This window comes from Ornithorhynchus anatinus, chromosome 5 (assembly GCF_004115215.2).
Source record: "Ornithorhynchus anatinus isolate Pmale09 chromosome 5, mOrnAna1.pri.v4, whole genome shotgun sequence".
In the NCBI taxonomy this organism is placed as follows: domain Eukaryota; kingdom Metazoa; phylum Chordata; class Mammalia; order Monotremata; family Ornithorhynchidae; genus Ornithorhynchus; species Ornithorhynchus anatinus.
The window spans coordinates 78,860,841-78,874,996 of record NC_041732.1 but is presented as its reverse complement, the minus strand read 5'-3'; the positions used below and the strand labels follow the sequence as shown (position 1 = coordinate 78,874,996).

At 60.1% G+C, this 14,156-nt stretch overlaps 1 protein-coding gene across 8 annotated transcripts in view; it reads left to right on the top strand.

Moving 5' to 3' along the window:
- The window catches only part of HSPG2 (heparan sulfate proteoglycan 2), a 102,522-nt gene that overhangs the window by 42,819 nt on the left and 45,547 nt on the right, over nt 1–14,156 (top strand). For all 8 annotated transcript variants that reach the window (XM_029064730.2, XM_039912120.1, XM_039912119.1 and 5 more), the window contains 20 exons: nt 535–679; nt 999–1,150; nt 1,624–1,770; nt 2,058–2,221; nt 2,833–3,012; nt 3,936–4,132; nt 4,565–4,712; nt 6,177–6,304; nt 6,480–6,566; nt 7,458–7,516; nt 7,684–7,751; nt 8,320–8,460; nt 9,389–9,571; nt 10,084–10,263; nt 10,457–10,575; nt 12,111–12,222; nt 12,697–12,810; nt 13,317–13,441; nt 13,690–13,776; nt 13,969–14,018. In XM_029064730.2, the coding sequence (XP_028920563.1) occupies nt 535–679; nt 999–1,150; nt 1,624–1,770; nt 2,058–2,221; nt 2,833–3,012; nt 3,936–4,132; nt 4,565–4,712; nt 6,177–6,304; nt 6,480–6,566; nt 7,458–7,516; nt 7,684–7,751; nt 8,320–8,460; nt 9,389–9,571; nt 10,084–10,263; nt 10,457–10,575; nt 12,111–12,222; nt 12,697–12,810; nt 13,317–13,441; nt 13,690–13,776; nt 13,969–14,018 (2,586 nt within the window). The remainder of the gene's footprint in view (nt 1–534; nt 680–998; nt 1,151–1,623; nt 1,771–2,057; nt 2,222–2,832; nt 3,013–3,935; nt 4,133–4,564; nt 4,713–6,176; nt 6,305–6,479; nt 6,567–7,457; nt 7,517–7,683; nt 7,752–8,319; nt 8,461–9,388; nt 9,572–10,083; nt 10,264–10,456; nt 10,576–12,110; nt 12,223–12,696; nt 12,811–13,316; nt 13,442–13,689; nt 13,777–13,968; nt 14,019–14,156) is intronic.

Genomic DNA, 14,156 nt, shown 5'->3' with positions numbered 1-14,156 from the left:
TTACTACTACTATTATTATTACTATTCTGAGTGACTGCTGGAGTGGATCAGTAACCAGAGGTCTGATGGTTGGGATACCTAGGATTTCATCTCCTGGGTTCAAATCCCGATCCACTGCTCCATGGCATGGTGTGGCCCTGCAGATCCCTGACCCAGTGCCCCCAAGGCTTCCTGGCATGGTGCCCCGGTGGCTCTCTGGCACAGTGCCCCTGCATCCCTCTGGCACTGTGCCCCCACACCTCCTTGTGCCAGTGCCTCTTGCAGGTCTTTGGCAAGGAGCCCCACAAATCTCTGGCATGGTGCCCCTGTGGCTCCCTGGCACAATGCCTCCTGCAGCTTCTTGGCATTGTGCCTCTGCAGCTCCCTGGCACGATGCCCTCGCAGTTCCCTGGGATAATGCCCCTGCAGCTCTGCCATTTTTCCGGGTATCCTCTCTGTCCAGTGGAACTTGCAACATCCCCAGTGCCGCTCGTCCCTCTTCCTGTGCCCCTGTGCTTTCTCACTCTGCCCCTCTCCCTGCCCCTTCGTCCACAGTGCCACCACAGGTGGTGACGCCACCCGAGGAGTTGGTGCAGGTCTCCCGCGGAGAGACAGTCACCTTTACCTGCATCGCCACAGGCGTCCCGACCCCCATCATCAACTGGAGACTCAACTGGGGGCACATTCCCTCCCATCCCAGGTACCGGGCGGTGGGCGGGGCGAACGGGAGGGCGTGGAGGGGCATCGGTCCGGGGGCGGCCCGGAGGGATGGGCATATAGGGTTGGGGCTGGACTGGGTTGGGGCTGGGTGGGCCAGAGTGGGGCAGGGGTGTTGGGACAGAGTTGGTCTGGCAGACTGGGGTGGGGAGGTGAGGCAGTTGGGGCAAATAAGAGTAGGTTTGTACATCTTGCCAGGGGCTGGAAGGCACAGGAAATGGGAAAGGGAGCCTTCGGGGTCAAGGACCAGGATGGGATCAGAGGGTTGATGACCCTCTCTGCCTTCCTCCACTTTCCCGCAGGGTATCGGTGACCAGCGAAGGTGGCCGGGGCACTCTGACCATCCGAGATGTGAAGGAGGCTGATCAAGGCGCCTACACGTGCGAGGCCATGAACGCCCGTGGCATGGTGTTTGGTATCCCCGATGGCGTCCTCGAACTCATCCCTCAACGAGGTGTGGGCCGGGTGGGGTGCGGGCTGCGGGGGGTGCGGGAGGGAGGGATGGGCAAGGCAGGGCAGGGGCAGTAGGTGCAGGGTGGTGGGTGTTCTGCGAGCTAGGCATCCTGGGAGTCTGAGGTGTCAGTGCCCCGGCGTGATGTCGGCCTGGTGCCCTGGCGTGGTGTCCCAGCAGGTCTCTGGCCGGTGGGAATCTGAGCCGGGAAGGGCTCTCTGCATCTTGCCCAGTGTGTCAATTCCCCGTCCCTAAAGTGCCCATCCCCTCTCTCCTACTTGGCATGTCCGTGGCCACGGTGGTGGCCTCCAGAGGTCTTCCCCAGGGCTCGCCACCTGCTTTGTCGCCAGGGAGAGGGAGGACTCGGCCAGGCATAACCTCAGTCTGAACCAGGCCTGGCTGAGGGTGTGATGGAGGGGGGCCAGGGGGATGGGTCTGGGGTCCGGGGTCCACTGACTAGTCCTTTGGCCCTACAGGTCCCTGCCCCAGCGGGCATTTCTACCTGGAGGACAGCTCCAAGTGTCTCCCCTGCTTCTGCTTCGGGGTCACCAACTTGTGCCAGAGCAGCGGCCGATTCCGCGACCAGATCCGACTGCGCTTTGACCGGCCCGATGACTTCAAAGGTGGGAGGGGCTGTGGTGGCCCCCCAGTCCCTCAGGCTGGCCGGGCTCTGCCTGCCCCAGATCCTGGGCCTGTCTCTGCCCGCTCCGGGTACTAGACCCAGTGCCTCCTACTGGGGAGACAGGTGGGGAGGTCGGCGAGGGGAGGTGGCCAGACCCGGGGGGGTGGGTGACCGGCTCAAAGCACCCCATCGGGGGCCCGGGCCTCGCCAATGGTGGAGTCGGTCCTGGGTTGTGGCTCCCGCTGCCTCCCGCTCCCCACCGGCCCCCTGTGCCCGCTTCTTCCTCAGGCGTGAACGTGACCGAGCCCGCGCAGCCGGGCGCCCCGCCCCTGTCCTCCACGCAGCTGCAGGTGGACCTGGCCACTGAGGAGTTCCAGCTGGTGGACCTGTCCCGCCGCTTCCTCATCCATGATTCTTTCTGGATGCTACCCCAACAATTCTTGGGCAATAAGGTGAGAAAGCCAGGACCTCAGGGGTGGGACCATCTAGTGGCTGCTCCAGTCCCCTGGGCCCCCAATGGTGTCCACCCCACGCCCAGCATTAAAAAAGCAGCGCCATCATTGCCACAGCTTGGTTCCGAGCCAGGTGGGGGCGTGGGCAGAGCGGGCCGAGCCCATTGGCACACTCACTTGGGCAAAATTTTCCCCTGGCTATGGCTTCGGTTGTGTGGCCGTGCATCCATCCTTCGTGATCTCTTGCCCCCCGCCCCCTTCCCCAAGGTGAAGGGGTTGGGGGCAAAGGAATCCTGCCAAGGACTGCCAGAGAATGGGACTGGGCCTCCCCTAGCCCCACACCATGGTCTGTAGAGACGGGGGCCACCTGGGAGGTTGGAGGAACCACAGAAACTGTGGCTCCTGGTTTCTGGAGACCTGAGTGGGAGGGGAATGGGGCAGGGCCGGAGAAGGGAGGTGCCCAAGTGGAGAACACACAAGTCCCTGGTGCCCATCTTGACCTCCAGGGCCCCTCTGGCCCTAAGTGTCCATTCTTATCCCGGCATCCTCCCTGACCCCCGGTGCCCTCCCTTGACACCTGGTGCCCTCCCTGACCCCATGCCACCCTGCAGGTGGACTCGTACGGGGGCTCCCTCCGCTACAAGGTGCGCTACGAGTTGGCACGGGGCACGCTGGAACCGGTGCAGAAGCCGGACGTGGTGCTGGTGGGAGGCGGGCATCGCCTGCTGTCCCGGGGCCACACTCCCACCCAGCCCGGCACCATCAACCAGCGGCAGGTGTACTTCACAGAGGTGGGTGCTCTCCAGGGCGCGCCCATCCAGGCTGGCAGCAGCAGGGGGGTGGGGGGTGGGGGTGGGACCCGAGGCCCTGGCGCTCTCTTCCTCTTCGCGGGGGTGGGCAGAGAGGGGCCCAGTCCTTGGTGGATACAGGCGGATGGAAGGACGCAAGCCCCAGAGGAAGTGGAAGCCCTGGGGACTCCCAAGAGGCACGCAGGCACCCAGGGCCAAGCCAGGAAGCGAGAAGTTTGGGGTGGTCAGAGGGGTTCGGGTTCCCGAATTGGGGGCGTCCTGGTAGGGGGCAGGCTGAGGAGGAGAGGCTCAAGAAAGAGGATAAGGTTGGAGGCTGTGAGCAGTAGAATTAAGTTATTTATTTATATTAATGTCTGTCTCCCCTTCCCCACTGTAAGCTCCCTGTGGGCAGTTTTCAATTCAATTCATTTATATTTGAGCACTTACTGTGGCAAAGCACTGTCCTAAGCGCATGGGAAAGTGCAATACAACAATAAATGCACACATTCCCTGCTCACAATGAATTTATAGTCTAGATAGGGAGATAGACAATATAAATAAATTACAGCCAGGTACACAAGTATCATGGGGATGGGTGAGGCAGGGATAAATAAAGGGAATAAGGGTGACACAGAGGGGAGTGGGAGAAGAGAAAAGGAGAGCTTTTTCAGAGAAGGCCTCTCGGAGGAGATGTGCGTACTAACTCTGCTATATTGTACTCTCCCAAGATTTTAGTACAGTAAGCACTCAATAAATACCGTTGACTGATTGACTGATTGAGCCCCCCCCCCGACTTTGTTGGGGAAATTGGGAGACTGGGCCGTAAGGGTGGGACAGGGTCACTGGGCTGTGTGCCAGGTTCTTCTCCCCAAGCCAGGGTCCTGTCTGATGCCCTCTTTACCCCCCCGACCACTGGCTGCCCTCAGGAACACTGGATGCATGAGTCTGGCGCACCAGTGACCCGAGGTGAGCTGCTGACGACCTTGCGGAGCCTGGAGGGTGTGCTCCTCCAGACCGTATACAACACCAAGATGGCCAGCGTGGGACTCAGCGACATCATCATGGACACCACAGTGGCCCTCGCCAATGGCCAGCCCCGGGCCCACAGCGTGGAGGAGTGCAGGTGGCCAGCCTGGGCCGGCGGGGACCGGCGGGGACCGGCGAGATCGTGGGGCTCTGGGCTGGCGGGGCAGGACTGTGGAGGGAAACACGGGGCAAGAATGTGGGGCAGGAACACGGACTCCCAGCTGGTGGTCTCGGGGGACTGTGAGCTCTCCCGGAGAGGGAGTGGGTTTCAGGGGCAGAGGGGGCCAGAGCTCACACTGGTCAGACCCTGGGGGGCCCGGCTCTGCTCCGGCCCCTGGAGCCTACGGGGGGTGCTGACCGGGGACTGGGGGCTGCAGGCACCAGGCATCGGGAGTCCCACCCAGCCGGTGAGTGCGGCAGTGTAGAGGGTACAGGCTCTGGCAGTTGGGAGAGGGGTATGTACCCCTTGCCTCCTTCAGCCTCAAACTGAGCCCCCTCTCCCCTGGACTGCCCCCCTCCGCCACCCCAGATGTCCCACCGGCTACTCGGGTCTTTCCTGCGAAGACTGTGATTCCCACTTCACCCGTGTGCCTAATGGATCCTCCCTGGGCACCTGTTCCGGGTGTGACTGCAATGGCCACGCCGCCTCTTGTGACGCAGCATTCGGCCACTGCCTGGTGAGTGACAGGCAGTTGGAGATGGGGGCAAGGGGAGGACACCCTGACTCCCAGGCACTGGGGGACAGATACCCGGATGGGAGGGATGGGGCAGTGAGGTGGGCACCCGGGCAAGGGATGGCAGCAGTGGGGGTTGGCGCTGTGTGCGAGGATGGGCCCAAGGGGTGGGTCCCTGGGTGGTGAGGGGCAGGGGATGGGCACTCAGGTCGGGGGAGGATAGCATTTTGAGAGGGCACCAGGTGGAGGAGATGTCCCAAAGGGGTGGGCACCTGGGTGGAGGGGGCAGGAGGTGTCCCAGGCAGGGACAACAGGAGGTGTGGGGGTGGGCACGGGCAGGGGAGTGGGCATCCTCATGGCAGGGGGTGGGCACCTGGGCAGTGGGGCGTGAGGAGGGTTGGGAGATGAGCTAAACCAGAGGCCAGTGATTCAGTAGGGTTGGGCTGTGGCCGGGCCCCCGGACCCGGGGCGGGCCTTGCTGGGCCCTTTACCAATCGATCGGGAGCATTTATCAAGCACTTACTGTGTGCGGACACTATGCTGAACACTGGGGAAGGTACCATCGAGTTAGTAAACAGGATCCATGCTCTCAGGGAGAGCACAGATTTTTCAGGGGAGACACTGGAACACAATTCAGGAATGGGGGTGCAATCAAATATAAGGATATGGACATCAGAAGTATGGACATGCTTAGGGTACAGTGTGGCTCGGTGGAAAGAGCCCGGGCTTTGGAGTCAGAAGTGATGAGTTCGACTCCGGCCTCTGCCACTTGTCAGCTGTGTGACTTTGGGCAAGTCACTTCACTTCGGCGTGGTTCAGTGGAAAGAGCCCGGGCTTGGGAGCCAGAGGCGATGGGTTCGAATCCCGGCTCTGCCACCTGTCAGCTGTGTGACTGTGGGCAAGTCACTTCACTTCTCTGGGCCTCAGTTACCTCATCTGGAAAATGGGGATGAAGACTGTGAGCCTCATGCTGGGCAACCGGATTCCCCTGTATCTACCCCAGCGCTTAGAACAGTGCTCGGCACATAGTAAGCGCTTAACAAATACCAACTTAACTTCTCTGTGCCTCAGTTACCTCATCTTTAAAATGGGGATTAACTGGGAGCCTCACGTGGGACAACCTGATTACCCTGTATCTACCCCAGTTCTTAGAACAGTGCTCTGCACACAGTAAGCGCTTAACAAATACCAACGTTATTATTATTATTAGGGGATTCAGACCCAAGTGCAGAAGTGGTGCAGTGCAGAGAAAATAACATTAATTCCCTCTATCTACCCCAGTGCCTAGCACAGTGCTTGGTACATGGTCTGCACCTAGTGAATAGAATCTGGGGCCGGGGGCGCCGAATAGCAGGAAAGCTCCAGGGAGTGGCGAGGACTCAAGGGCCACCCCATCCCCCTGGGAATCCGCTGCCCACTCCCACCATGGGTCGGCTGAGTCGGCCTCTGCCTCTGCCCGGCCCCTAGAACTGCCAGCACAATACAGAGGGGCCACGGTGCGACAAGTGCAAGCCCGGCTTCTTCGGGGACGCCACCCTGGGCACCCCCACCGCCTGCCGGCCCTGCCCCTGCCCGTACATCGACGCCTCCCGCAGGTCAGAGGGCGCGGAGGGCGGGCGGACGGGCGGGCGAGGAAGGTTCTCCCGGCCCTGGAAACCCCAGGGACCCGAGGGTCAGTGCCAGGGCCGCGGCGGGCCCGGCTGCCCCCTGCCCGGCCCCAGGCTCCCCACCAGTGCCCGGCCCCGGCCCACCTCTCTGTTGTGTGGGCAGGTTCTCGGACACGTGCTTCCTGGACACGGACGGCCAGGCCACCTGCGATGCCTGTGCCCCTGGATATACTGGGCGCCGCTGTGAGAGGTGAGGGGGGCGGCTGAGGGACGGGCCCTAGGGGAGGTGGGGCGCCCCCGGCACGGAAGGGGGGCCTGGGCAGGACGTCAGTCAATGGGAAGCAACGGGGCCTAGAGGAAAGAGCACGGACCTGGGAGTCAGAGGATCTAGGTTCTAATCCCGGCTCCGCTACTCGTTTGCTGTGCGACCTTGGACAAGTCACTTCTCTGTTTCTCAGTTACCTCGTCTGTAAAAGGGGGTTAAGACTTTGAATCCCATGTGGAACGGGGACTGTGTCCAACCTGATTAACTTGTATCCACCCCAGCGCTTAGAAGGGTGCCTGGCACATAGTAAGTGTTTAACGAGCGTTATTTTTTTTTTAAATGAGCGCTTATACTCGGTGCAGAGCACCGTACTAAGCATTCGGGAGACTACGGTACAGTAGAGTTGGTAGCACGATCCCTTCGTTCAAGTAGCTTACAGTCCAGAGGGGATTATACGTTAGTAAGAGAGAAGGGTTTTGGCTGTGATGGAATGGGACGTCCCTAGGGCCTGTTGGGGGCTCCTGGGCAAAGGGGGTGTAGACGGGGGTCCTGGTGAGAGTGGAGGATTGGGGGGGTCTGCGGGCCAGGATCCACGGTCAAGAGTTCGAATCCCAACTTGACCACTTTTCTGCTGTGTGACATTGGACAAATCACTTCCCTTCTCTGGACCTCGGTTACCTCATCTGTAAAATGGGAATTGAGACTGTGAGCCTCATGTGGGACAGGGACTGTGTCCAACCCGATTTGCTTGTATCCACCCCAGCGCTTAGCAGTGTGCCTAGCACCGTAGTAAGTGCTAACAAAGACCGTCATCATCATCATCATCATCATGGTGTCTTTCTGTCTCTCTCTCTGTTTCTCTTTCTCTGTCCACAGCTGTGCCGCTGGCTATGAAGGAAATCCCATCCAGCCGGGGGGCAAATGCAAGCCTATCAGTGAGTGTCCCGCCCCTGCTCCCACCCTCTCCCCAGCCTTTTCACTCTTCCCCCAGGCCGCTGCCCCCCCCCCCCCCCCCCCCCCCCCCGGCCCTCACCATTCCTCCCTTTCCCTCTGCCTGGCACAGGCTACGCCAATCCTCTCCTTCCCCTCTTTCTCTCCTCAGACCAGGCGTACGTGCGTTGTGATTTGCAGGGCAGCAAAGAGCCCTCCGGGGAGTCCTGCCTCTGTAAGGTACGAGCCCCGCCGATCTCCTCCGCCTCCAACCTCTCTCATCGGACAGCGCAAGGGCATCTGCCCAGGATGCCCACTTCCATAGCCCAGCCCCCAGCTCCCAGCCTCCAGCTTCCAGTTCCCGACCCCGGACTCCAAACCCTCTATTCCGAGCCCCGGGTCAGGCCTCTGTCAGCCGTGTTAGCTCCGAAGTGGACATGGTGGCACTTATATGTGCCGAAGTCCCCGCCTGCCGGGCACCGGGGCCCTGTAACTCACCCTCCACCGCCAGTGCCCACTGACATCTGCCAAGCCCAGTGGCATCGCAGCTGCCGCCCACACCCTGGGGCCTCCCGGGGAGGCCGAGGCCGAAATCGGGGGTGGCACGGAGAAGGGGGTTCAGGGAAGGGAGAGCCGGGCCCCTGGAGCAAGACTGGAGGTGGAAGGCGGGGTGGGATAAGGGGCTGGCGAGCCGCCCTCAAGAGTGGCATGGGATTGGAGGGGTTGGGGCAGGGAGAGTCGGGCCCCTGCGGGTGGACTGGAAGCCGGAGGTACCGGGGGCGCTGCTGACCTACCCACGTGTCGGCAGGATAACGTGGCTGGCCGTCTGTGTGACCAGTGCTCTGCGGGCAACTTCCACCTGAGCTCCAACAACCCCAAAGGCTGCCTCAAGTGCTTCTGCATGGGTGTCAGCCGCCAGTGCGCCAGCTCCAGTTGGAGCCGACGCCAGGTACTGGGGGGGACCAGTGGGCGGGGTCCAGGGTCAGTGGGTGGGTGGGGCCCAGGGAGAAGTGGGTGGGTGGGTGGCTGGATTCAGGGGGCAGGGCCGAAGAACCAGTGGCTGGAGGTCGGGCGTGGGACTTAGTGACCTCGTGCAAGTCACTTGACTTGTCTGGGCCTCAGTTACCTCATCTGTAAAGTGGGGATTGGGTCTATGAGTCCCATGAGGGACAAGGAACTGTGTCCAACCTGATTTGTGTGTGTCCACCACAGCGTTTAGAACAGTGCCTGGCACCTTGTAGACGCTTAACAAATACCATCATCATCATCATTATTATTATTATTACCAGTGTAGCTTAGTGGAAAGAGCCCGGGCTGGGAGTCAGAAAATCCTGAGTTCTAATCCCGGCTCCGCTACCTGTCTGCTGAGGGACCTTGGGCAAGTCACTTAAATTCTCTGGGCGTCAGTTACCTCATCTGTAAAATGGGGATTAAAAGTGTGAACCCCACATGGGGCAGCGTGATTACCCTGAATGTACCAGTGCTTAGAACAGTGCTTGGCACATAGTAAGCGCTTAACAAATACTTTATTACTATTATTACTTAGGGGGCGGGACCCAGGGATCATTGGGAGGAGCTTGCGGGGAGGACTCAGGGGTTGGGACCCTACGTGATGGATGGGGGAGGTCTGAGAGGGATTTGAGGCTGGGCTGCGGGGGAGGGGCCGAGGGGGCAAAGACGAAGCAGGGCTCAGTCGATCGATCGTACTTTTTGAGCGCGTTCTGTGTGCGGGACGCTGCGATAAGTGAATTGGAAGGTACAATACAAAAGAATCAGAGGGCCAAAGGAACCAACTGCTGGGAAGGAGTTGGAGCGGGAAAGGGCCAGTGGCGGTGGCCCAGAAGCCCCCGGGCCTCTCACGGTGGGTTCCCCTGTAGGTTCTTGGGGCTTCGTTGAGCCATCAGGAATCCCTGTTCAGCCTGTCCGACGCCGTGGGCACCCACAGCACCCACCAGGGCATCGTCTCCCACGGCCCCGGCGAGCTGGCCTTCTCCGACTTCCACAACTTGCCTCCCGGCCCCTACTACTGGAACCTGCCTTCCCAATTCCTCGGAGACAAAGTGAGGCGCCGGGATGCGGTGACGCCGGGGCCCGTGAGGCGGGGGGCCAGGGGCAGTGATTGAGAATGGCTAGTAGGGAATGGGAAGGGATGCCATGAGGGGAGGGCTGAGCTGGAGAAGATGGGGCAATGTGGCCTAGTGGAAAGACCAGAGGACTGGGAGTCAGGAGATCTGGCTTCCAGTCCCAGCTCCACCACTTGCCTGCTTTGTGACCCTCGGCAAATCACTTCTCTGAGCTTCTTATTTCCTCATTTGTAAAATGGGGTTTTAATACCTGTCCTCCTTCGCTCTTGGGCCGGGAGCCCCTTATGGGACAGGGACTGGGTCTAATCTGCTTATATCTTCCCCAGTGCTTAGCACAAGGCTTGGTAAATGGGAAGCCCTTAACAGACACCACCCCGATGGTGGTGGTTGATATAGAGAGTGAGAAGGCGCTGTGTCGGATGGCGGCTTGGGGGTGACGCCGCGTGGGAGGCCGGGAGCGGGATGTGAGTGCCGGTGCCCCCTTCCAGGTGACATCATATGGTGGAGAACTGAGCTTCACAATCACTCAGATGCGAGAGAGGGGCTCACCGTCCCTACATGAGCAGCCCCTGGTACTGCTGCAGGGCAACGGTATCTTCCTGGAGCACCACCCCCAGCACCAGCCCATATCAGGCCAGCCCACTACCTTCACCGTGCCCTTCTTTGAGGTCAGCCAGCCCAACTCCCACTCACCGTGTCCCTCACCTGTCCACTCCGTCCTGTGGTCCCAGAACCCTCATCTTTTTCTCTCTCGGATTTGTCCCTGTGGGCGGGGAGGAGTCCCCTCCGGGGTCCGCCGGGTCCGGAAGCCGCCTGCGCCCCAGGACGGGAGGTGAGCGGGACTGTCTGTTCCCTGGGCAGAGCGCGTGGCACCGGGCAGATGGACAGCCTGCCACTCGTGAGCACCTGCTGATGGCGCTGGCCGGCATCGACATGCTCATGATCCGGGCATCCTATGCCCAGGACCAGGCCGAGAGCAGGTACCTGGGTGGGATGGGAGGGAAGGGAGGGGCGAAAACCAGGTCGGGAAAGTGGGAAGGATGGGGAGAGGGAAGGGGGTGGGGAGGGAACAGAATGAGGTGGAACAGGGAGGCCGAGAGCCCACCTTTGGTAGTTCATTCAATAGTATTTACTGAGCGCTTACTGTGTGCAGAGCACTGTGCTAAGTGCTTGGAATGTACAATTCGGCAACAGATAGAGACCAACCCTGCTCAATGATGGGCTCACAGTCTAAACGGGGGAGACAGACAGCAGAACAAAACGACGAACATCATCAAGATAAATAGAATCAAGGAGTTATACACCTCAATAACAGAATAAATAAATAATATATACAAATGAGCAGTGCTGAGGGGAGGGGAAGGGAGAAGAGCGGAGGGTGGGGGGGGAGGGAAGGGGAAGGGGAGCAGAGGGAAAGGGGACGCTCAGTCTGGGAAGGCCTCCTGGAGGAGGTGAGCTCTCAGTAGGGCTTTGAAGAGGAGCAGAGAGTTAGTTTGGCAGATGTGAGGAGGGAGGGCATTCCGGGACAGCGGGAGGACGTGGGCCGGGTGTCGACGGCGGGATAGGCGCGAACGGAGGAGCGTGAGGAGGTGAGCGACAGAGGAGCGGAGTGTACGGGGTGGGCAGTAGAAAGAGAGAAGGGAGGTGAGGTAGGAGGGGGCAAGGTGATGGAGAACTTTGAAGCCCAGAGTGAAGAGTTTCTGTTTCGTGGGAAGGTTGATAGGCAACCACCGGAGGTTTTTGAGGAGGGGAGTGACGTGCCCAGAGCGTTTCTGTAGGAGGATGATCCGGGCAGCGGAGTGAAGAATAGACCGGAGCGGGGAGAGACAGGAGGAAGAGAGATCAGAGAGGAGGCTGACACAGTAATCCAGTCGGGATATTATGAGAGCTTGTACCAGCACGATCGCCGTTTGGATGGAGAGGAAAGGGCGGATCCTGGTGATAGTATGAAGGTGGTAGTGGCCTTGAGGTCAAAGATCATCTTGAGAAGCAGCGTGGGCTAGCGGATAGACCACGGGCCTGGGAGTCGGAAAGAACTGGGTTCTAACACCAGCTCTATCCCTTGACTCCCGTGTGACCTTGGACAAGTTACTTAACTTCTCTATACCTCAGTTACCTTATCTGTAAAATGGGGATTAGGACCGTGAGCCCTTTGTGGGACAGGGACCGTGTCCAACCCGATTACCTGGCATCCTCCCCGGTACTTAGTACAGGGCCTGGCACATAGTAAGCACTTAGCAAATGCCACAGCTAGTTACCAGATGCATTGTACCCTCCCAAGCGCTTAGTGTGGGGCCATTCGCACATTTCGTGCTCAATAAATTCCAGTGATGGATTGACCGAATGGCGCTTCAGAAGGGGGTTGGCTGGATGAGAGAGCAGGGTACTGGGAGCCGGGTTGGAGCCTTAGGGTGGAGCAGAGCCCTGGGGCTGGGGACGCAACCCGAGGATAGAGTGGGGCCCCGGAGGCTGGGGCTGTAGCCTGAGGAGTCGTAATCTTCATTCCTCCCACCAGAATCTCAGGGATCAAAATGGATGAGGCTGTGCCCTATGCCACGGGGCAGAAGCTGGCACTGGAAGTGGAGAACTGTTCCTGCCCACCCGGGTACCGTGGGCTATCCTGCCAGGTCAGACCCACCGACCGATGCCCCCTCTGCCTGGGACCCCCCAGCCCTCCTTCTCCTGCCCCCTGCCTCTACAACTTTGCCCCCGATCCCACCAACTTTGCCCAGCCCCACCAATTCTGCCTCACTCCCACCAAATCTGTCCCACCCCCAGCAGCTCTACCCCTCCCTCTACTAGTTCTGCTCCCACCTTCCTCCCTGCCTCTCCCCCATCCCTCCCTTGGGAACCCCCTCAACGATCCGCCACCCCACCCTCTGACCCCCGGTCTCCCCCATCTCATCCCTGCCCCTCCCCCTCGAGGGTACCCAGTCCACAGTGCCTGTTCCCCGAACCTCGGACAGGCAGAGGGAGGTGATGAGGTGGCCTGCGGGCAGCAGCGCCACGGAGGGGCTCGGGCCCTGCTGTTCAGGACCTCACTGACCCCCACCATACCCCGGGTCTGACACTCTTTCTCCTCCGGTCCCCGCCGGGCCCAGGAATGTGACAAAGGCTACGTTCGCACCTCCAGCGGGCTCTACCTGGGCACCTGCGAGCCCTGCGACTGTCACGGGCACTCAGAGGTCTGTGACCCGGATACCAGAGTCTGTCAGGTGAGACTCAGCATGGTGCTCTGGCCCCTGCCCCGGGCCAGGGCCTCCAGGGATTATGCCAGCTAGTCCTGCTTCCCGGACCCCTCAGGGGAAGAAGAGATCTTAGAACTAGAAGGGTTGGGTTGGGGTGAGGCGGGACTGAGATCTGGAAAGCAGCATGGCGTAGTGGATCGAACATGGCCCCGGGAGTCAGAAGGTCATGGGTTCTAACCCTGGCTCTGCCACTTGTCTGCTGTGTGATCTCGGGCAAGTCCCTTCACTTCTCTGGGCCTCAGTTACCTCATCTGGAAAATGGGGATTGAGACTGTGAGGGATGGGGACTGCGTCCAACCTGATTTGCTTGTAACCACCCCAGTGCTTAGTACAGTGCCATGGACATAGTTAGCGCTTAATAAATACCACAGTTATTATTATTACTAATATTATTCTCTGAAGGTGCACTGGGGGAAGGGGAAGAGTCTACTCTTGCCCTTCATAGCTCTGCCTATCCCTCCCCACACCCCTAGGACTGCAAGGACAACACTGCTGGCCCCAAGTGTGAAACCTGTCAGCCGGGTTACTATCTAGCTGCCCAGAAGGATGCCCCAGGACTCTGCCAGCCTTGTCCCTGCATGGGCATTCCCATGAACAAGTAAGTCCTTCCCTTCCCCACCCCCTGCTCCCTTCCCTTTCCTCTTCCACTTCTTTCCCTTCCCCGCAACGCCTCACCTAAGAGGTTCCCCGGCTTCCGGCTCCTAGCTCCCCAGCCCGTCGTCACCCTTCCGCTTCTCCGCGTGCCCCCTCTCCTCCCGACTGGCTGGCCTCCCCACCTCTCCCTTGCCCCGATGTGGAGGCTGCAGGAAGAGCTGTGACTCTGACTGCGCCTCTGCTCTCCGGCAGAAGAGTACACACTTGCTTCCTGGACACAGATGACTACCCCACCTGTGACTCTTGCTCGCCTGAACACACCGGACGCCATTGCGAGAGGTAGGGTCAGGGAACCATTGGGGGAAGGGCTGATTCAAGCAGGTGGCCGTCAGGAACACTGCCCTGTATGCCCCCCATCCACTGCTCTCCCTGCATTCCAAGACATCCAGTAGGAAGGGTGGTCCCTGCCCAGGCCTCTGCCCTCATCCCAATGGTGCTCTCTCTTTCTCTCTCTCTCTCTCCCTTCTCCAGATGTGCTCCTGGTTACCGAGGGAATCCCTCACTCGGTCAGCCCTGTATAGGTGAGCAGGGATGGGGAGGCAGGGCCGGGGGTCTTCTAGGCCACGGTCGCCTGCTGTGTGACCTGGGGCAAGTCCCTTAACTTCTCCGGGTCTCGGTTTTCTCATCTGTAAAATAGGGATACCTCTTCTTCCTCCCAC